Below are 23,836 nucleotides of genomic sequence, written 5' to 3'. Positions count from 1 at the left end.
TAAATCAGCACTGTGCAGCACGGCGCCCGGACACTTTTTGTTGGGCGGACACTATTTGTCACGTAATACATGCCAAATAGTGTCCAGGGTCTACTGCGCATGCTCAGCGGACACTTATTGCCAGCGGACAGTTTTTGTCATGACACCGGGCTCAGAGGCAAAGCTGTCGGCTTTGACTGCTGGCTGGAGGATTGGTATTGTCGATAGCTGGTCAATCTTGTTCTTCTACTGGGATGGCCACAGCGACTTGAATTCTCAACTCCGCGCCCCCAAAAAAACTTCTTCTCATCACGCCTTTATCTCCATAATAAAAAATATTTACCTAAAAATTCCACAATAAGTAGAACCCACTGGAGCTCAGCGTAGGCCTATAGTTTCCATATATCAACGGAAATGTTTGTATAGAGCGCGTGAAGTTCTATGCTCTGCAATTTGTACTCCAAGTTTTTCAGACCGTCGTTCTTGAGCCGTAGTCCTGCGTCCCTAAGTAATTTGTGTCTGCAAAGGAAAGAAAAAAGCTTTAGTACGATTGCTTTGTTATACTAAGTGCTTTACAGAGTCCTGTTAGAAAAGACCAAACACAAACACAAAGAATACTTGCAAAATCCTTCCAAAATGGCGGCTAGTTTGTAATAGACGAAAAGGAAACACGGAGAACCAGCAGAGCCCAATTTTATAGCACAGCTTTAACGTCAGCAAATCTCAGTGCTTACTGTTTTTATTCGCAAGGATAAAGTCAGGTACTTGCTTGTGTAGAACCAGTGGTTTCATTGGATACAATGATTTTGTTTGATGAACGCGCAGTGACGTTAAAGGCAGTGGACACTATTGGTAATTGTCAAAGACTAGCCTTCACAGTTGGTGTATCTCAACATATGCATATAATAACAACGGTGTGAAAATTTGAGCTCAATCGGTTATCGAACTTGTGAGATAATAATGAAAGAAAAAACACCCTTGTCACACGAAGTTGTGTGCGTTTAGATGGTTGATTTGGAGACCTAAAGTTCTAAATCTTGAGGTCTTAAAATCAAATTCGTGGAAAATTTCTTCTTTCTCGAAAACTATGGCACTTCAGAGGGAGCCGTTTCTCACAATGTTTTATACCATCAACCTTTCCCCATTACTAGTCATCAAGAAAGGTTTTATGCTAATAATTATTTTGAGTAATTACCATTAGTGTCCACTGCCTTTAAGCTTTCTCTATCTGTGTTTTAATTGGTCGGAGTTGATGTGGGTGGTGCAAGGTTCGGACCAATCAAAACACGGATATGGAAAGCGTACTTTTAGTCGTCTGCTGCATGCAGTGCCTTGCATGTTTGTTGGTGTGCAAGTTGAATGCGTAATCTCTATACGTGGAATGAATGTTGTTGGAAGAAAAGTGATTATGGACGGGGATTGATGCACGCTAGAGGCCACTCTCTGGCGTTTACTAACTAGCATCGATGTGTGACGCAGGGCCCAATTCCATAGCGCTGCTTCGGTAAGCACATAATTTATTCGTGATTATCTGTAGCAGAAAAATTTGCAAAGGTGCAAGCGTATTTTCACAGGTTAGCAGAAAAAATGGGCAGCCATACTCACGTTTACCATGGATTTGCATTGTGACGTCATTTATTTTAGTGCGGTAAGCACCGTACGGTAAGTATGCCTGTTCGTATGCTTACGGTTAGCAGTGCTATAAAATGTAAATCGCCCCATAAGCACAAACTCGACCGCTAGGTAGCGCTTTGACATTGGGCCCACCTACTCAAGCTACGGTTAGCAGCGCTATGAAATGGAAATCGTTATACAGTATGCACAATTTTGGCCGTTATAGGCAGGCTCTACGAGACTGAGCCCAGAAGTACCCCCCCCCCCGAACAAAAAAAAAAGACAACAAGAGTACAAGTGCTGCCTTACCTTTCAGGCTGTTTAGGCGCACTCTCATGGTGGTGTTTAATCACATTATAATATCCTATTTTTCCTTTGGCGTAGTGAACTTTAATGTCGGCTATTTTAAGACGTTTTAGGATGTCGTCATCCTCTCCTCCCCAGCCCCAATAGACGTTTGGAAAACCATTAATTTGTTGAATGTTTTCTTTTGTTAATCCAGTAACAGCTCCGAAGAAAGACGGATACTCAAGCCTTTTGCAGGAAAGAAAAAGAAGATTTTTGTTACATTACAAAAAATCAACCAGTTGAATAACTCTAATTTGTTTGATTTTAGTCTAAAGGCTTACTGACTTCGAAGTTCACACTAAAACACATTTTTTGTCTGTGAAATAATCTTCCTAAACTAAAGTTATTACATACAAAATAAAACAAAACATTCTCAATTTTTTTATTGTGCAAGGTTTTCCCTAGTGACTCAATCAATGGGTTTAAAGGCACTAGGCAGTATTGGTAATGAATCAAAATAGTTTAGGATAAAAGCTTCTTAGAGATCAGTGGTTGTGCTATGATTTTGGGCCACAAGTGGCGTCCAGCAAGCACGTAATCGATTTCACAAAGATATTATAGACCTAACTTAGGACTGTAGACCTACGAGTTTTAAAAAAGATTTAAGGCTAGTCTTAAAGGAACGTTTCAGAATTGGTAAGAAACAAAAATCGCGAGGATCACAGACTTACATAAAACTTACACGGTCTAATGATAATGATAGTTGAAAACATCCCCTTGAAATATTTCTGTCTAAAATGTAATTTTTGATGAGAAATGAATAATCTAACTTCGCGTTTGGAGTTTATCTCTCAGTGAGCGTTTTATTCATTTTAATTTTGGCATAGATGCAATGCAAAAATTGTCATCGTTTTTTTCACTATTCTCTCGTGACCATGATGACCGATCGATCTCAAACTACTACAGGTTTTTCAGTAAATGCTGGATTACATAAAGTGCTTACACTGCCAGCAACTGTTTTGTTAGCAAAAAACAATTCTGTAATGTTCCTTTAAGTTAGGACGAAGGTAGGGTAACTCGAAACAAGACTAGTCTCAAATCTTGATGAAATCTACCCCTGGTCCCTCTCTCTAACTCGCTATTCTCTTAATGCACATCTCTGTTGACAAGGTACCTGTAGTTCCACCTGTCTGCTCCAGAGATTAGTCTTCTTGGCATGTTTTCGCAGCCGTAATTATTTATTTCACTCAGGGGCACGTGGTCCACATCGTGCAGGATGAAACAATCCCACTCGTCATACTTGAGAGATTCGAGGTAACCCACATTCAGCAACATGGCACGGTTAAATAGTAACGAGTTACCCTAGAAAATCAAAGAGAGAAATAATTGGGTTGATTATTCAATTCATCAATTCAATTCAATTTAATTTTATCGTCGTACTTTTGACCACCCCAAACTATTAATTGGATTGGACTATAAAACAGTAATAGTAAGGAAATACTTGTCCATTTTGATTTTGATGACGTTGTAAAATAATATCAGATGATACAATTACCGTCGCTTAATCACGTGGAACATTGTCTGTAAACACTATAGTCAACGTGGGAGACTTTGGAACGCTAGGTGGCAGCAGACTTACCAGGTAAATTTCCATTGTTTACGTAGTCTAAGCATGCGCACATTACCAAGAACAATGGATTTTACCTGGCAAGTCTGCTGCCACCAAGCGTCCCAAAAGTCCCCTATTAAGTTGGTTTTACCTGATTGATTATGAAGAAAGCAAATGAGAGCAATTGTTTTTGAAGCAATGGTATCAAATAGCGTAGAACAATGGGGACATGATGAGCTCGATTCCTGTACGGTATCAGTATGGCAACCTGCAAAAAATAAATAAAAAAACTAAGACAAAATATGAACCAGACATTAAGTCGATATTTACTAAGAATATAAAAAAAAAAAATAAAAAAAAAAAAAAAAAAAAAAAACAGAAAGAGTGTGGGAATACAAAACCTCAGCATATAAATGAATTCCCACAGTTGCATTACCAAGCATTACCTGGCTCAATTTCATGGAGCTGCTTACAAGCAACACAATTTGCTTAAGCACGAAATACCTTGCTTATTTTACACAATGTTACTAGGCGATTTGTCATGCCTTGAGTGGAGTCACTGCCGGTAATCTGATTTTACTAAGCAAAGATTATTTTGCTCAAGCAAACTTTTGTGCTTAAGCAGCTTAAGATGATGCAACCATGCAGTTTCTATTGTTTTGTTTTGTACCATTATCAATTACACAATAGACGTTTGATACGTCATCAATATCGACGACTAACACAAAAGAAAAATCAGCCAACGGCTGCGCTCAAAATGAGTGTGTCCATGAGAAGTGGATATACAGCAAAGACACAAATCAATCAATCAATAAAAATCACAATTCATTAACGAACCTGTGAACTCTGCGTATCTGGGTGAAAATACTGTCATACAGCATGCTCCACAATAAGGGTCAGTTATTGGTTTTTGTCCATTTTATGCCTACTAATTTAAAGGGCTTATGCAACATTAGTAAGAATGAAAATAAAAATGTTCACAGATTTACACATGGTATAAAGATGGTCATGTTGGAAAAAATCCCCTTGAATAGTTTTGCCTAAAATGCCATAACTTTAAGGGAATTTGTAAAATAATAGTCGTAAAACTTCAGATTCAGATGTTTGAAAATATATATTTTTTCCCACTGTTTTCTCATGACTCCGAAGACCGATTTAGCTTAAACTTTCACATGTTTGTTATTTCATGTTATATTATGTTGGTTCATCTTTAACAAATACATAATGTTGTACACACCCTGTAAAAATAAAAGTATCACGAAATATACAATAAAACTTAAAAGTCACATGTGATAGCTTTTAAGTGAATAAAGTGTTTTCTTGCATGAGAAAAACCCAGCAAAGAACTGTCATCACATGTTTTATTTATTTACCTTCCATCTTGCTTTACAGTTCGCTGGTTGCCAGATTCCTCCGGGAAACCAGCGGTATTTACCAACAGTTTTACCGTACGCCGAGAGACTCTCCATGAAGTTTTTACCCGTAGAGTTGAACCTAGCTTTGTGGTGAATCAGACTTTTGCTTCCATTTACGGCTTGCTGGATACTGCTTAGTTCTGTTCCCAAAATTATTTTTTCCGCGTTGCTTATTTGCAGTTCTTCACTTAGATTCATAGTTCTTTTTTTAACTGCAGACAAAAAAAAAATATTATTTTGTTTGAACGAAAATTACAAAATTACGCCTTACCAACGACGAAGTACCCCTACTAGATGCCTTGAGCGTTAGTTAAAGGAACACGTTGCCTTGGATCGGATGACTTTGCTAGTTCGCGACGTAAAGGGAAAACCATGCAATTTCAAGTCATACTTGTGTGGATCATTATATTCTACTTTTGAAATTATCTATCTAACCATTAGCGTTTTATATAACAAACGGTTTCAAACTGATTTCAAATACCCAAACGACCGATCCAATGCAACGTGTTCCTAGCGCCTTTTGAGTGACGAATAATTATGCGAGCTATACGTCATTAATTTATAAATTGCAATCATTCGCCATCTTCAGATCGAGAGAAATAAAAAAGAGTATGTACTCACTGAGGCTGGGTATGTCTGACAGCTTCGGACATGGCAGAATCTCTTTCGGTTTTTTCGTCAATGGTTTGCTTATGAGAACTGGTGTTTGTGAAGAATTTTTCACTGCAACGTCAAGGAAAATAAGAAAATCTAAACAACAACAACAACAACTAGGACAAATGTTACCATTAGGGATAATTACGGAAGAACTGAACAACATTTTAGATCAAAGGAAATTACCGACAAACGGCAAGGCGAGATCGATCGCCCATAGAAAGGAAGTTGAACTATGCGTATGTCTCAGATTAAACTATTGATACAATGAGGGACTTTGGAACGCTTGGTGGCAGCAGACTTACCAGGTAAATTTACATTGATTACGTAATTCTGAGCAACCGCACATTGCTTTAGAACGCTGAATTTACCTGGGAAGTCAGCTGCCACATAGCCTTGCTCAAGACAGTCAAATTACTCACCCCGAAAAAAGACCGCCGCTGTATAAAAACCCACCCGTATACACTGTGCGTAAAATGTGTGTAAACCACATCATACGACACGATGCCCCCGTACGCGGCTATCCGCATGCGGGTTAGTGGTACGAATGCGGATGACTTGTGCACAGTAGTCATACGGTGTGTGTGCGGTGTGAATACACACAGTAAGTACAGTGTAAACAGGTGGGTTGACAACGGCGTCTTTTCGGAGTGAATAATGCGACTGCCTTGAGCAAGGCTACCTGCTACATAGCGTTCTAAATGCCCTTATAATAGCCATTGGTGACCAGACTCTTTAGCTGTGCCTTGATTGGTCTGATGTGATGTTAGTGCAGCTCGCAAACAATACATCCGACCAATCAAAACACAGATATGACTTTCGGTCGTCTGCATGTTGTGTGCATGTTGTGTGCGTATGAGTATTATGTACAGCACATGTACTTTGCATACTATAGGATTTGACTGCGTATCTCCATGTGAAATTAATGTAGGTGAAAGGTGAAGATGGACGGGGACTGATGCAGGCTGGAGGCCACTCTCTGGCGTGTAATTCACGAGGCTTGAAATGTGACGTCAGACGTTTAGGGTACGTAGATGAGACCTTTCCATCGTAACCCACAGACTGTATAGTCTGGCTAACGATCGCAGGCAGGCAGGTTGTTACATTGCTGATTGTCTTACCTGACCTTGGTTCGTTCTATCAACAGATGGAGTGACCCTAATGACACCTTTAACTAATAGCACGCGCAATTCAATAGAAACAATAGGATTCAATGACAAAGCAGTTTTGTTTTAAACGCACTGGACACCTTTGGTACTTTTTAAAGCAATCTCACTGAAGCCCGGTTCATACTTCCTGCGAATGCGAAATCGAATGTTGACGTCACAAATTTGCAACGAATAATTCGCAGGAGTTGGCCTTTGCTCGAGTCGTTGCGAGAGCAGGGTTTTGCCGTCAAATATATAACGCTTCGCATTCGCAATCGCAGGAAGTATGAACCGGGCGTAAGTGTATCTCAACAACGAGCATAAAATAAGAAATCTGTTAATTATTGGTCACCGCAGTTTCAAGAACATGAAAGAAAAATCAACCCTGTTGCACAAATTTAGTGTGCTTTCAGATGCCTAAAACGTCTCCAAGTCTAGTTTTTTTTTAAGGCAGTGGACACTATTGGTAATTACTCAAAATAATTACTAGCATAAAACCATACTTGGTAACGAGTAATGGGGAGAGGTTGATAATATAAAACATTGTGAGAAACGGATCCCTCTGAAGTGACATAGTTTTCGAGAAAGAAGTAATTTTCCACGAATTTGATTTCGAGACCTCAGATTTAGAATTTGAGGTCTCGAAATCAACCATCTAAAAGCACACAACTTTGTGTGACAAGGGTGTTTTTTCTTTCATTATTATCTCGCAACTTCGACGACCAATTGAGCTCGAATTTTCACTTTTTCACAGGTTTGTTATTTTATGCATATGTTGAGATAAACCAAGTGAGAAGTCTAGTCTTTGACAATTACCAATAGGGTCTAGTGTCTTTAATTACCTCTTTCTCAAAAGCTATAGGTTACTTCAGAGGGAGCTGTTTCCCACAGTGTTTTATACTATCAACAACTTTCCATTGCTCGTTAAGTAAGTTTTCTGCTGACAATTATTGTGAGTAATCACAAATAGTTTCCAGTGTCTTTATTTTATTGCTGATTTAAAACCTTGTAAATGCTATGTACGTACCTGTAATGTTTGCAGACTTCATTAGAGGCATTGTAATATTCTGGCGTGAAAAACTTGAGGATAATCCTTGTTTCACCTGCTTCACTAAAATACAGAAAAATTAGAAAATAACATTTTGTAAACGTTACCAAATACCAGGGTCTGTAAAATATTATAATTGGTTTTTTGGAACCCCTCTAGATGTTACAATCCTATACAAATGTAGGTTTATAATAATAATCATAATAATAATAGATATATTATTGTTATGATGGTTATTATTATACAAACAGGACATTAATTGAAAAGTTAACGACAAAATCGAGAAAGAAAAAAAACCCGCAGAGTTACACAGCCCTTTATGACTTCAATGGTCCCGGGAAACATATTTAATTTTGTAATGGGCCTCATGGATATTGATGTTAGTATTCTGGTCTGAAATGTTTGTCAAAATACATATTTAAGACCCTACCTTTAGATACCAACATAAAACAAGAGTATACTTTGTAATGTTTTTTTTACCTTTAATAATACGATGTGAAGGCCTATTCCTGATGTCTGCAGAAAAAAAAATAGAAACCGAACAACTTGAAAAAGTACTGATGGTAGGACGAAAGTTATTTTCGTGACATTGTTTTACTCATTTTGTCAAAAACTAAAGCACATCGAAAGTAATATTTTAAGGGAGGCTTTCTACTATCTTCAAACTGTGTTTACCAAACGTGTTCAGTGCCCGTAAGAGAAAGGGAGGGGTGGTAGAGACATTGGGCCGGATAAATAAAAACTAGCAATTACTTATCAAGTTAAAGGTTCAGCATTAGCAAGAAGACTGAAAAGTAAAAGATCAGGCATGAACATTTGGCTCGCTGGATTACCTTTCACTTATAGACATATAAATAAAAACGACATTTTACTAACATACTGTAGCAATTACTTGTATTTTTACAAGCTACCATATGAGGAGCTTGAGATTTTACTTGAACAACAATGTTGCAGATATGCAGGTCTCGGGTCAGTATTAAAGGGTCATTTTTCCCTTGGTCTAATGATCCAATGATAAATGTTACTTATAAATTCGTTGTGTACTTTAATTGCTCTAAAAGAACCAATCTCTGGAGCGCTGGCGTGGAGAGGCTGGCTGTTTCCTCATCATAGCCACTGCCGCCATCAAAAACTTAACTAAGTGGAAACTGCCCTGCCTGCATTTCAGTTTAATCGCTATTGATCAGCGAGTCCATGCCTCTATTGTTATACTCCTGAATACCCCGCTATTGTGCTTTTCTCTGACCATTTACTAATCCGTTCAAGTAAATGGTGTTTTCCCAGTAAAAGGTTATTTATAGAGATTTGAGCAAATTCTCATGCCTGATCTTAAACTTATCGACATTTTGTTAATGCTGGCCTTTACACGGCCCATAATCTTGTGAAACTATCAGGTAATAGTAAAATGTCGGCTTTATTTACATCTCAATAAGAAGAGTCCCTCAAGCATTGATTTTACCTACTAGTTCGACCAATTACTAGCAATATTAAGGCTTACTTTTATTTATACGGATTTAAGTAAAAGACTAGTAAAAGCAAATGCTAGTTTTTATTTATCTGGTCCACTAAAGGAACACGTTGCCTTGGATCGGTCGAGTTGGTCTTTGAAAAGCGTTCTGTAACCGTTTGTTATAGAATCGATATGGTTAGAATGATGTTGTAAAAGTAGAATACAATGATCTACACAGATATGCCTTGTATTGCGTGGTTTTCTTTCAGATGCTTGATTTCGAGACCTCAAGTTCTAAACTTGAGGTCTCGAAATCAAATTCGTGGAAAATTACTTCTTTCTCCAAAACTAGGTCACTTCAGAGGGAGCTGTTTCCCACAATGTTTTATACCATCAATCTCCTTCCATTACTCGTTTTCAAGTATGGTTTTATGCCAATAATTGTTTTGAGTAATTACCAATAGTGTCCACTGCCTTTAAGTGGGATCTGAACAGGTCTGCAGCCTCCAAACTGTTAAGTGCAATTTTAGGCCCCATTTTGTCAATTTCTTTGTAAGAGCATATTAAGGGTTGCCAGTCAGAGGCTATTCACCCATTCAACATTGAACAAGGATATTGACTTAAAAAGGAAGTAATTAATGCAAATTGTTGAGTCCATCCCTTATTCGGAGGTAACCATGGTAACAGGTTGAAATCCTGTCATACTATACACTAGTTCATTTTCTTCGAACATCAATGTGCCAAGAATCAAACCTTGTGGTACTCCTTGTGTGTAGACATGAACCAGGAAATGATTTTTGAAATTATATGTTGCTATTAGATTTCAAACAATATTCAAGGCTGTTTTTAGCAGTTTGTTCTGACTGCATAGTTAGCTATGTTTTTTGTAACATGTTCATGAGTCCTAAATGGTAAATTCAAACTTAAACACAATTATCAATTTCAATTGTTCAAAAAACTTTTCACAAAGGATGAAGACGTGTTTAAACACAAAACTTTTGTGGACAGATTTAAATGGCACACATTTGTTATTGAGCATGATCAAAAACTTGAGTTTCTCAATTGAATTAAAATAGTACTAAAAAAATAGCAGAGAAAAATCAATAATTGACTAAAATATATAGTAAAATACATACCCGAATACAATAGAGTTCTGAGAAAACTTGGTTTTAAACTGTAACGCTGACAGCCACCTCTGTACCTGACATTACAAAATTGCAGTCAATGCAATGAGCTGATGAATGGCTTTTTTGTGTTCTTGATTAATATTTGGACACTTAATTCTGCTTTTAGGTGACTTTTATTGTACATGTGATCTTACTTTGTAATGTGCCTGTAAATAAGCATTATGTTAGCATTATTATTAAAGCCATTGGACACTTTCGGTACAGAAAAAAAAATAAAAGTTCACAGATTTACAAATAATTTACAGGGTTTACAGAAGGTAATGGTGAAAGACTTCTCTTGAAATATTAATCCATGAAACGCTTTACTTTTTGAGAAAACATTAAAACAATATCAATTCTCGATAGCGAGAATTACGGATTTATTTTAAACACATGTCATGACACGGCGAAACGTGCGGCAACCAAGGGTGGGTTTTCCCGTTATTTTTCTTGACTTCGATGACCGATTGAGCCTAAATTTTCACAGGTTTTTCACTTTAAGTTGTGATACACGAAGTGTGGGACTTGGACAATACTGTTTACCGAAAGTGTCCAATGGCTTCAAGCAAAAACCAATTAATGGCCCCACCTTAAATTAGGAAGGACTGCTTTGACATGACTCCATTTTGGAGATTCGGATTCAAACTACGTATTTAAAGGACTACGTTGCCTTGGATCGGTCGAGTTGGTCTTTGAAAGGCGTTCGGTAACCGTTTGTTATAAAATGCATCTGGTGAGAATTTTGACTCCCATAAATGGCCGACCGTGTTAGTTCGCGACCTAAAATGAAAACCGTGCAACTTTGAGTGATACTTGTGTGGATCATTATAATTATTCTACTTTTAAAACATCTTTCTAACCATATGCATTTCAGAACAACGGTTTCAAACGCTTTTTATAGACCAACTCGACCGATCCAAGGCAACGTGTTCCTTTAATATCATAAAATGTTTACCTGCGACTGCATATTCACCGTTGTACCAAGTCCACACGGACGTCGTTACTGCAACCACACACAAAAAGCAGAACAGACATTTAAAGTTTTTGGCGTGTTTGCGACGTGGCGGAGCGATGACGGACATCTTGCCTGGTATCTCCATGATTGTTTCACAGAGTTGACGGCGAGAGTATAATACTGATATCGCTTTATTTATTGGAGGCCAGGTTTCATTGTAGATATACCCTCCTCATAGACTAATGAACGTTTTGTTTCCGAAAATTGGTTGGCGAGACTCGAAGTTTGCGAGATGAGGTTTCGTCACGGAATCGGTAGTTAGTGGCACGGTATAAGCTTACGCACCGTATACAGCAACGCAGAGTGGTGAAAAAGCACCGTTCTTAATTATAAGTTGATTGGCACCACAGAAGAAAGCAATGCAAACACTTTGTCACATGTTGATGATGTTAATTAGTGTGAGCAGTAAAACATCAATCAAGGGGTTGAATGGTTTTGTCAGTGTAAATATGACATTCCCAATATGCGGTACTTATACAGTGATGGCATCGCAAATGTGCTGTACTGAGTCCACTGCGAATGAATCTGCTGGGATGTTGCACCGGTAGTTATTGTCACTGGACGTTAGAGCGCTAATATTTCTTTTAATAACCCATGATATGCTATATGAACTGTATTGATTTGAGCGCGTTGCACCAGGTGACACCCGACGTTCATTTTTGTAGCACACTTTTAAAATGCATGGACACTATTGGTAATTACTCAAAATAATTGTTAGCATCAAAACTTACTTAGTAACGAGCAATGGAGAGATAAAATATATGTGAGAAATGGATCCCTCTGAAGTAACGTAGTTTTCGAGAAGGAAGTAATTTCCACTAAAATATTTGAATTTGATTTGGAGACCTCATAGTTAGATTTTGAAGTCCTGAATATAAGCATATATAAGCACACAACTTCGTTTTTTTTTCTTCCATCATTATCTCGCAACGTCGTAAGTAGCACGTGGCAAGGCGCGGGAGATTTTTTTCCCAGGACAGATGAGGCCAGTTATAGCGGGCGTGTTTTACCTATTTTTGGGTCTGTGTAGGACAGATGAGGCCACTCAGCATAAATGGGAAGTGGCCTCATCCGTTCTGAAAAAAAAAAAAAAAAAAAACGCGGCCCGTCCGTGCAGCTTGCAACTGACTCACACACATACTGGGATCGAGGATGTGTGTACCGTCCCCGTAACTACACCGCTTAACAATTTATATCGACTTTATTTCAAGACTAGTCGTCTGCATGCAGCTTGCATCATGTGTGCGCGTAAGATTTAACTGCAAATCGCCATGTGAACTATCAAGACCATAGTGCATTTTAACGATATACATTGTACGATTGCAAACATTGTTCAAGCACAAATCGTATAACCTACACTATAGTGTATTTACATGTATTTTTTTTATAGGAAAAGAAAATTATTGAACGTAAGTGTGTTTTCTTTACTTCAAAACACGCTTTTGAGAGCCACGGGTTGTGTACATACAAACTAAACGCGCAGTAATTTATGTCATGGTGACGTCGTCCGTCAACTTTTTGACAGTTAATAGTATGCAACAAGTATTTATATCATCGGATTTTGACGGATTTTGACCGATTTTGACGGATGAAAATTGTATTAAGAAGAAAGGGAGAAGAGAATTATAACAAATACAAACTCTTGACGAGAACATTAGCTGTTCCGACTAAAAGGTCGGAACAGATAACAACACCATTTCAAATAATAACATTGCAAGTATACCAAATTTCGGACTGGCATCATTTAATTATAAGAAAACACAAAATAACACTCAGCCATTATATCCCAGACCATTACAGTCAAAATATACTTCTTATTGAAAAATTTTTCACTGTAAAAGCAAAAGAAAAAAGTGAGAGCCAACATTCGAAAGAAAAGACAAAGGAACTGCTGGCAGTGTAAGCACTTTATGTAATCAACTACATACATAAACTGACAAACCTGTAGAAGTTCGAGATCGATCGGCCATCTGGGTCACGAGAGAATAGTGAAAAACAGACTAAAAAATTTCCGTTGCAGCGATGCCAAAAAAAAAAAGAATAAAACGCTCTCATCAAATATGAAATTTCAGACAGAAATATTTCGAGGGATGTTTTCTAGCATCATCATTAGACCATGTACGTTTTATGTAAATCTGTGATCTTCACGATCTTTGTGTCTTACCAATTCTGTAACGTTCCTTTAATTGAACTCATCTAATATTAGCTTTGGTTTCTTTACCCTTCACCGATTTGTGTTGACACTAGAATAAATCAGTGTGGTTGGTAAGACACTTCCCTAGAATTGCACAGGTCGTGTGTTCGAATCCCACCCGGGAAATATGCCTGTGATTTTTGTTTTTCCAGAACTCGGGAAAGTACTGTATACAGTGCTAATCGGTGTATGGGTAAAAACCAATAATTAATATTCTTTATCCAGATACAACTTTTACATTGAATTATTCCGAATTTATTTTTTCAATAATTGTTGTAACAAAAGTGTGTACAATTATTATTTAAAGACAATGGACACTATTGGTAATTGTCAAAAACCAGCCTTCTCACTTGGTGTATCTCAACATATGTATCGAATAACAAACAGGTGAAAATTTTAGCTCAATCGGTCATCGAAGTTGAAAGTTGAATAATGAAAGAAAAAAACACCCTTGTCACATAAAATTTTGTGCTTTCAGATGCTCGATTTCGAGACCTCAAATTCTAAATCTGAGGTCTCGAAATCCAATTCGTGGTAAATTACTTCTTTCTCGAAAACTACTCCACTTTAGAGGGAGCCGTTTCTCATAACGTTTATTTTTTAATACCAACCTCTCCCCATTACTCGTCACCAAGTAAGTTTTTAAGCTAACAATTATTTTGAGTAATCACCACTAGTGTCCACTGCCGTTAATATTTATGTGATAATTATATTGCTGGGCGTTACTGATGCTTACTAGACACTATAAACTAGAAACACACATACATAATCCTTTCTACTATTGTCCTATATAGGTTTGCATCAATACTAATCAGGCCATTGTTCCATACGGTGTTCGATTAATACTTTACGAGTCCACTTGGTTGTTAAATGGCGTTGTACCATTGATCTCCATTATATCTTCAGTATAATGGAGATCAATGCGTTGTACCATCAACCAAACAAAGGTGTTAAGATTATACGAAAACAATGCATTGCTAGTGTTTTTTGGGGCCATTCTTTGTGCTCTATGCGCGTCAATTACTCATTCACACATGCGTGTGACGTCATTTAAATCGGGCGCCCTCAGTATAGACCTTTTGCACATGACGTCATTTCAGTAGGGCGCCCTCACCTAGAGGTCAAAAGGAGGTTGTTCATTGGCAAATCCTGTGCGCCGCGCGTAAAAATCTGTGCCTTTCGAATGTTTCGTCACCGTTCTCCCACTAAGATGGCCGCTGGATGACGTCAATGCATAAGGTCTATAAAGAGGGTAGACTGGTCCCTTCGCTCATCCCCAGCGCCTTGCCTTGACCGAAGGCGCTGGGATGGGCAAACGTTTCAAGCACGCTCACTGCTGGTCTATCAACAAATTCTCAGTCCCATCATCCATCAAACTCACACTGCAAAATATATACACTGCTAGCATTTTTTTCCCGTACCACACGCTGGCCACCGCATACACGCATAAGGTATGGTAGACTTGATGACAAGTCGTTAGGCGCTGCCTATTTGTCTGCCTTTCATGCAACAGTCACAGTGCGATGTTACACATGCAACAGTCGTAGGTAGCGCGAGGCAGCTCTAATAGACTGTGCAAGTCTCGCGCAGATTTGAACTTCCGGGACCATTGTGGTCCCAACCTTATGGAGTTTTACGTTGGGGAGATTTTGTTTCGTCCATTACTTTAGTTTAATATAGTTTATGACCATAAAAATGACATATGTTGTTAAAAATGTAATACTAATTAACAACATATATAAAAGTAAAAATAAAGTCAACATAATAACGAAGAAAAACCGGTATTTAAACTTGACCTCAGGTCAGGTTACTTGTAAAAAATTAAGAATTTGTGCCCATCTCCGATCACGAAACTTACGCAGACGCTTGTTTTGGCCGCGCGGGGTGGAAAGCCTTTTCATTGGTCGCTTAGGCATCGGCTTCCTCTTTAAACTGCGTCACGCGTTTATCTAACGCCCTTGCGACCATCGTGCGTCCGCGTATAAACCAGCTTTCAGTAGTTTCACATTCGGGCGTAGATTTACAAAAGGGGTTTCAAAACATTTAAGATCAAACAAACATCCTTGTCCCAGAGTTTTACTTTTGTCTATACATAGACTTTAACCGATAATTGGGTATTTGTTTAAAAAGCTAAAACTAATTTAAACAAGCTCTAATGGGTATTTTTGTTGTTCAGATTCGGCATTAAGAAAAATTATAGCAAAGATTTGATTCCTAAAAAAAATTAAGTTCTTCAGTTGTCGTGTTTTCTCGCTCCGGTGCGCGCGAGACTTGCACAGTCTATTGCGACCATTGATCTCCATTATACTGACTGGATAGGACATTGCGCTATGCTGCGTGCATAAACACGCGGCCCAACAATGGCGGCGCAATTCCTTCAAACGGGTAAATTAATGTGCACTTGGTCGGGTTTGAGTCTGTCAGTTGAAGTTGTAAATTGAGAATAGAAATGGGGGGAAAACATGACGATCGACAGTTTGAAGTATGAAAAAGTTGCTGATTGAAATGCAATAAAGCAAACTAACTTTATATTTGTCTCTATCAAATGCCCTATTAGTATTATGATAATGATATTTAAATTTCTAAACAAACACTCGGCCGAGAAACTGTACTGGGATTCAGGTATACATGTTTTTTTTTTATTCTTTCAGTTCATTGAGAAAATGGCAATAAACCATATAAAGACAAAACAAGAGTCGCTCCTACAATAAACAATTCGAGTAGGCACTAGAGTGAGAACTACATACTCGCTAAAATCGAGGGAAAAGAACAAGAAAGATGAAAACAAAATACAATGTGATAATTGAGAGTTGACTCCATTAACAATTTTAGTATTTTTATTGTTAAGCTTCTATTCATCATGTTAAGTGAAAAACAATCCCAACAGCAAAACTTCCATAACCGTTTTACTGTTCCGCCAGAAATACATATTTTTATTTTGGTCACAAATAACGGTCATAAATAAGTCGGCTATTTCTGAGATGACTGATCCTCTCAACGAACTTGTACATAATTCGCATATACTTGTCGCTTTCCCGAACCTTTTAATTATTGATGCTATGACAAACATCTGTTGAAATCCGGGCTTCCCGTCCTCGTCGATTCCAGACAACCATCTGTAACGGAGCGAAAACAAAAATAGTATTGCTCGGTAAAAATAACAAATACTTGGCCTATAATAACTATTTTTATGAAAGATAGTTTAAATTTCCGGCTTATATTTGTAACGTTAGATATAATAATAATAATATGAATCGCTAAAAAAATGCAAAGGCCTACCTACTTATGGAAAGACAATCCCTTTGCCGACTCAGTTTTCCCTCCTCCAGTGATTGATAGCCGCGCACGACTTCACCATCAGCATTTTTAGTTTGTTTGATCCGATTCCAATTGTATTAATCCCCAAATGACAATTAAAAGGACGAAAACTTCTCTCTGCTTGCAGCAACTCCGTTTAAAAGTGTACAGCGCATTTCGTGTGACGAACGGTCTTCACCCGTTTGAAAAAATACGCGCGCGGCCTGCGTTTGGACGCGATGTCCTATCCAGTCAGTATAATGGAGATCAATGATTGCAACTGACTCACACACACATACTGGGATCGAGGGTGTGTTCATCGTCCCCGTAGCTACGCCGCGCTGTAACTACACACCGCTCTTAACAATTACCGTCTTGACTTCAAGACTAAAGGTATGGGCGCTTTCCCGGATCCCTTTACTGTTAACCCCGTGGCCAGCGTGAGGGTACGAAAGAAAAAAATTGCACACTGCACGTATGGCGTACTTCAAGAATTTGCCCAAGCTGATTAGCCCATCCCAGCGGTCCTGGATAGACCAGGGCCCAAATTCATAGAGCTGCTATAAGCACCAAAATTTGCTTAGCATGAAATTTCTGCCTCGATAAAAAGAGGATTACCAACCAAATTTCCACATGATTTTCAAGATGAGCAAGCAACAGCTGAACACCAGTAACAAGCAATATGCAACAAACGGAAATTTGGTTGGTAAGTCGTTTTTGTCAAGGAAGAAATTTCATGCTTAGCAAATTTTTGTGCTTAGCAGCTCTATGAAATTGGGCCCTGGCCGCTAGGGCCAAGCGAAACGGGTCCCCTGTCTTTATCCGCAAGACGGGCACTGACTGATCTTCAGTTTTTGTACACCACGTAGTATCTTTGTGTTTAAGGCAATGGAAACTGTTGGTAATTACTCAAAATAATTGTTAAGCAAATATAAGCAGGATACCAGCGACCGATGGTACATGTGACACGTGTTTTGGCTGGTAACCATTTTCAGGAAAGCACATTATCAATTTGTGCTAGCTCCTTTTATGCCTAAGCAGCTCTATAAAATTAGGGCACTGGTTGCCAATCTGACGTCATCAGGACATTCCATAGCGTTCCTTTAGCCTTTTCTCAAGTACGGAGGCCAGTAAGTGACACATCTCAAAATGAAGTTGCTGTATTCTGTGGATTATAAGAAAAGACAAAAGATGGCGTCTGTAAACTTTTGATTACGATGAAACAAACGTCGTCAATGACAATGAAGTATATTGGAATATGTAACTGGAATTCAACTGGGTTATTTCGAGTTAAGGCCGTGTCTAAATGGGCAATTCGCTGTGCATCTGCACGTTTGTCCAATGAAATCATTGCGTTAAATGAAATCAATGCACATGTAAGACCAGGGGTTGATTTCACAAATAGTTAAGACTAGTCTTATCTCGAGTTAGGACGAGTAACTCGTCCTAACTTAGGACTAGCCACACGTTTTGTATATCTCCTAGGACTAGTCCTAAGTTAGGACTAGTCCCAACTCTTTGTGAAATCGACCCCAGTGCCTGTCGTCATCCTTGTAGTTAAAGACAGGGGACCGGGACCAGTCTAATAACTTATTGGCTGATACAGCACGTACGCACATGCCCTTTCGAAACCGCGTCTTGGTCTTGTACTTAGCGCTTCGGCTCATTGGAGATCGTCGACATTGAAGCCCCCCGTGCCCGAGCCCGAGGTCCCAAGCCGTGGTTTTCGAAAAGGGCTATTAATTGCTATATGCCTACCTGTACGTTGTGTTATCTTGGTACTCCATTGACGTAATGTACGTCTCCAACCAGGTCAAGTTGGTGGCCAGGTCAACGGACACGACGTAATCATCATGACGTAACGTACTTTGAAATTCTTTCACCATGTCGTGGAAGTTCTTATAGTGGCCACGATTCTGTATTCACAAAAATCACAAGAAATCTAAAAACACAGACACAAGACCCCAAAACATGAAGAGTAACGGGGAACTTTTGGGACGCTTGGTGGCAGCAGACTTACCAGGTTGTTCCATTTTTTACGCAGTTCTGAGCATGTGCACATTAGCGAGAACGATGGATTCACCTGGGGTTGATCTTTTTATTTATTTTTCTTTTATGCAAGTTCGCCCCAAACAAGGCTTAAATACCCTGGACAATATTGGTAATTGTCAAAGACCAGTCTTCTCACTTGCTGTATCTCAACATGCATAAAATAACAAACCTGTGAAAATTTGAGCTCAATTGGTCGTCGAAGTTGCGAGATAATAATGAAAGAAAAAACACCACGTCGATATTTTTCATAGAAGTATGGAAATAAATGTGTATCTGAATTGGAAGTATTTTTTAGAGTGCATTTACCTGTTTCTCAAGCATCTGACGGACCTCATTGTGCTGTCTTTGTATCATATATTCCTTCTTGCGTTGGACGGCCTGTTATCAATTTAAGAAAAACAGTCGATACTTTATTTAATTTTAATAATAATAATAATCATTTATATAGCGCCATCTATCTAGACAACTAATCCGAGCTATGGAGAGGAATATAAACCGAAACGAAGAAGTTTATAAAAAGAAAATGATCAACAGTTCCTTTGAATCTATACTCTATTCCTTCTCGCTCCTACAATATTATTGCGTGTGATTGGCTGAAATCGGGTGCTGTGGCAATTTTAATGGACAAAAGAAGAAGCAAAAAACCTCCGGTAAAGCAAAATCAAAGTCTATTTTACGTTTTCGGTAAACCGGAATCGATACTCTCCCCTCACCTCTTAGCTTTCTAGCTCCACTCGCGCCGATAAGCATCGGTACCCTAATGAATATTCATGATGATCATTCTAATGAATACATTAGATAACCACCTCTTCTCCCTAGCTCGTGCTCGCGCCGATAGGCATTGGTAGCCTCATGAATATTCATAATGATCATTGCAATAAATACATTAGATAACCACCTCTTCTCTCTCTAGCTCCTGCTCGCGCCGATAGGCCTCGGTATAGCCTCATGAATATTCATGATAATCATTCCAATGAATACATTAGATACCCACCTCTTCTCTCTCTAGCTCCTGCTCGCGCCGATAGGCCTCCGTAGCCTCATGAATATTCATGATGATCATTCCAATGAATACATTAGTGAATATAAAATGACCGAGGAATATGAAGGCGATGGTGTAGTAGCGACTTCCGGTCATGTGACGCTTGTCCAGCTCTGCCTGAAGGTCTGTCCATCCTTCCACCTTTGGCAAAAAAGAAAAAGGAGAGAAAAATGAATGAATTATTTTGAGGAAGGGTCATACATTGGCAAATACTCAAACATTTAATGAACCCATGGTGCAGTCATTTTCATCCCCCCCCCCATTAATAATAACGTAACCAAACCGAGGCTGGAACAACAAATTAGTCTGGTTCCTATTTGCATAATGATTATTATCATTCATTATTGTTATTCGCTACAAGGAGCATGACCAAGAGGGAGGCAGCAAGATACTCACCGTGACATAACTGAATAAGGTGAGCATTGCAGAGCCAAGATCACCCCAGTGTTCTTTATCACTGCCCTCCCAGCAACCAAAGAAGTAGTACCCCATGATGGCGAAGAGGAACATCATGAGCAACAGAAGCAGAACCACATTGAGAACTGAGTTACGAATTGTATCCAAAAGTGCCGTCACCAGAACCTTGGGGAGAAATAGACAATGTCCTTGTAAGAAGACTATGTAAGGGAAAGTTGTAGTAGACTCAAGCATTTTGGGCTTGTTGTCAAGGCCTTAGAAGTAGAAACATAGAAAGGACTGCCTCGTAAAGCCGCGATCCCAAGCGACCGGAAGGGGAGACTACGCGACGAGTGGCGGCAGCTTTGCCACTCGACTCGCGCGAGTGGTCTCCCCTACTAGTCGCTTGACATCACGGCACCAGCGACGGAGCTGTCCACGCCACGAATGACTTGACAAAAGGCTACTCAATAATGTGGCACTGGTGCCCATGTGGCAGGAGATAATGTTCGCAAATTTAATATCTTTAATACACAGTCATGAACAAACGTACCTGCAGTCCGCGAACAAATGATACGGTGCGAAGTGTCCGCAGCGTTCGAAGTGCCCTCAACGTCCGAAGTGCGTTTAAGTTAGTCTGGCCTCCGGTAAATTGAACAAGCAGAACCTTTAAAGTGTAAATACCAGGAAAGATTAATAGTCATGTTCATTATGCCAAAAGAAGACGTTACATCATTCATATTCATGACGTGTACTGACCTGTATGTATGACATCAGCAACACCAAAAGGTCAAACAAGTTATAGCTGCTGTAGAAATAGCGCACCGGCTCAGCGTAAATCTTCATCAAGAACTCCAGAGTGTAGATACCGAGGAAAAACTCATCTAGGATCGCGAAGGCTGTGCGGAACCTCGACTATAATGAGAGACAAAAATACCTTTATCCTCAAGCCAAGATGTTTAAACAAAATTATCATATTTTGTTTTGTTAATAGTACTTCTATATAATTTATAGTTCTAAGCTGGCCCTGGGTCCAATTACATAACATAGCCATGATAGCTGGCAAAATAATGCTTACAATTACAAAGTTTCTGCTTGGCAAAATGAGCAAGATACTGCTACTCTACTGTGCTAGCCACAACAAGAAACTAATGTGACTCGGCCCTTGGTATTTTGGCTGCTGTTTTGTAGTATCATTCTGGTGATTATTATAGTGCTTAGAGTTCTATGAAATTGGGCCGAGGTGATGGGACGTCAGTCTCTGTACTCCGTGGTTCAGGATGGATTACCGTTACCGTGGTGGGGTTTATTACGTTTTTAATTTTTACTAAAATAATTCAAAATGTTCATCAACGTAGATGTAGAAAAGTCCATGTGCTGGAGACCGACGTCCTCCAGTTATTTTTCTAAGCCTCATACTACTCCTAGGCGTTGGCCCAATTGTGAGAAAAGATCTGTTTTACTGTTATCAAAATACCCTTTGGATAGCTGTAATTACCTTAAGAGTGAAGTCAGTCTCCAGAGCCATTGCAATAGCATTGAGTACAATGGTGAACATGATAATAGCATTGAAAGCGGTCGACTCTGTGATTTTCACGACGAAGCGGTGAAACGCCAAATCGCACCGGACCCAGCGACGCTCTGGCCCCTCATCGTCTATGATCAGGTCACTGCCCGTGTCCGAGACAATACTCTCTTCCGACATGTTTCAAAACTACGGTACTACACTAAACAGCGGACTCCAACACTTAAATAACAAGTCGTTTTGATCAATTCTTGTCCGTGTGTATTTGTAATTTGTCATCGAGCGAATACAAATTTTCTGCTGAATAAATAAACGTACGTTTCATCATTCAGTTTGAATGCACAAGCGTACAGGACGCGCTCTACTGCCGAGCACGCTCTGCGTCCGCCGGGGTGCCAGGCGCGTATCAGTACGATTGGTGCATGTTTCGGGTAGACATTCACTGTACAAACCTATGGGAATGTACAATATCCAATATCGATGTATAAGGTAGACATTCACTGTACAAACCTATGGAAATGTACAATATCCAATATCGATGAATAAAGTAGACATTCACTGTACAAACCTATGGGAATGTACAATATTGATGTGAATGTTCAAAAATAAAATATCAAACTAACTTAACCGTCATCTCAAAAGAGAACTATTCATTGTGCTAAACAGCCAACCCCACCAATTATCTAGGCATATGCAACCAAGTTAATACGGAAACAAGCTAAAACATTACTGTTTATAAAATGGGGTTCTTGTCACCTATTTCGATGTCAACTTTGAAGAAAAGTTTAATAATATATTAAATAATTTAATGAATCTATTTCAACTATTATATATATCTAAATCTATTGAAATCTATGAACGACCTGGCAGGGTCATATCTAAAAGAATATATTAAAAATGACACTTCGAGGCAGAGCAACTATAGTAGCGACGAACAGACTAAAATGGAGACGGTTTTCCAATGAGGCCAAGGGACACCTTGTTTGTTGTTTGTTTGAATGATCTTCCCATCAAGGGAACTCGGCAAACTCTCACAAGGGATATAAACACCAAGCTGGCAACAGCCAATCTCTCTCGCAAACATTGGTTTAACGTCTTGGATTATGAATTACGCGAATCAAGAAATTGTGATTCGTTAACTAGACGATCATATTATTCTAGTCATTGTGAAAGCAGCGGTTAGCTGGGAGATTCGAACCCACAACCTTGTGATTGCAAGTCCGGCAGTCTAACCATTTGACCACGGTGACATACTTGTTCCAAGCAGCCATAGGACGGATGGAAATATGTTTGATATTGCCCAATAGTTTGACGTCATACAGACTCCTATATGACTAAATAATTCATTTCAAGAAACCCATATCATTTAAAGGCAGTGGACACAATTGGTAATTGTCAAAGACTAGCCTTCATAGTTGGTGTATCTCAACATATGCATAAAATAACTAACCTGTGAAAATTTGAGCTCAATCGGTCATCAAAGTTGCGAGATAATAATGAAAGAAGAAAACACCCTTGTCAAACGAAGTTGTGTACGTTTAGATGGTTGATTTCGAGACCTCAAGTTCTAAACTTGAGGTCTCGAAATCAAATTAGTAGAAAATTACTTCTTTGTCGAAAACTATGGCACTTCAGAGGGAGCCGTTTCTCATCAACCATCAACCTCTCCCCATTACTCGTCACCAAGAAAGGGTTTATGCTAATAATTATTTTGAGTAATTACCAATAGTGTCCACTGCCTTTAAGCAGTGGATATTTTTGTTTGCAAACCTAAGAAGCCAAGGACGGGTAGAAATCTGTTTGATATTGCCCAATAATCTGACGTCATTCAGAATCTTATGACCAAACAATTAATAAGTAGCGGATTTTTTTTGCAAACCCAAGAAGCGTAGCATAACTCGATACTTCTTATCAGCCTAAGTCCTTTTTATTTTTTGAGTGACA

The 23,836-nt window shown here is 38.9% G+C and overlaps 2 protein-coding genes across 4 annotated transcripts; both read right to left on the bottom strand.

Moving 5' to 3' along the window:
- Positions 1-368: 368 nt before the first annotated feature.
- LOC139952926 (beta-1,4-galactosyltransferase 6-like) lies at positions 369-11,471 on the bottom strand. Its single transcript, XM_071952249.1, has 9 exons — positions 11,327-11,471; positions 8,236-8,271; positions 7,735-7,818; positions 5,527-5,628; positions 4,864-5,117; positions 3,642-3,758; positions 3,056-3,243; positions 1,903-2,127; positions 369-498 (listed from the first exon to the last, which is right to left on the bottom strand). The coding sequence occupies exons 1-9, from the start codon at positions 11,469-11,471 to the stop codon at positions 369-371; spliced, it is 1,281 nt and encodes a 426-aa protein (XP_071808350.1).
- A 1,674-nt stretch (positions 11,472-13,145) lies between these two features.
- Positions 13,146-22,192, bottom strand: LOC139952927 (cation channel sperm-associated protein 3-like). 3 transcript variants are annotated; one of them, XR_011787924.1, is made up of 9 exons: positions 21,866-22,192; positions 21,127-21,282; positions 20,921-21,034; positions 20,368-20,553; positions 19,924-20,112; positions 19,236-19,307; positions 18,636-18,793; positions 16,860-18,042; positions 13,146-16,696 (listed from the first exon to the last, which is right to left on the bottom strand). XR_011787924.1 is itself a non-coding variant. In XM_071952251.1 (8 exons), exons 1-8 carry the CDS (start codon positions 22,070-22,072, stop codon positions 17,958-17,960), a joined length of 1,167 nt encoding a protein of 388 aa, XP_071808352.1. In that variant the 5' UTR covers positions 22,073-22,192; the 3' UTR covers positions 13,146-17,957. The 3 variants fall into 3 exon arrangements, 1 of the variants encoding a protein (XP_071808352.1); XR_011787923.1 differs by having other exon boundaries at positions 16,864-18,042; XM_071952251.1 differs by having other exon boundaries at positions 13,146-18,042.
- Between the last annotated feature and the right edge of the window lie 1,644 nt (positions 22,193-23,836).

This window comes from Asterias amurensis, chromosome 21, assembly GCF_032118995.1.
Source record: "Asterias amurensis chromosome 21, ASM3211899v1".
Classification (NCBI taxonomy): Eukaryota; Metazoa; Echinodermata; class Asteroidea; order Forcipulatida; family Asteriidae; genus Asterias; species Asterias amurensis.
Note: the sequence above shows the minus strand (reverse complement) of the source record. Positions and strands in the feature narration are given on the sequence as shown.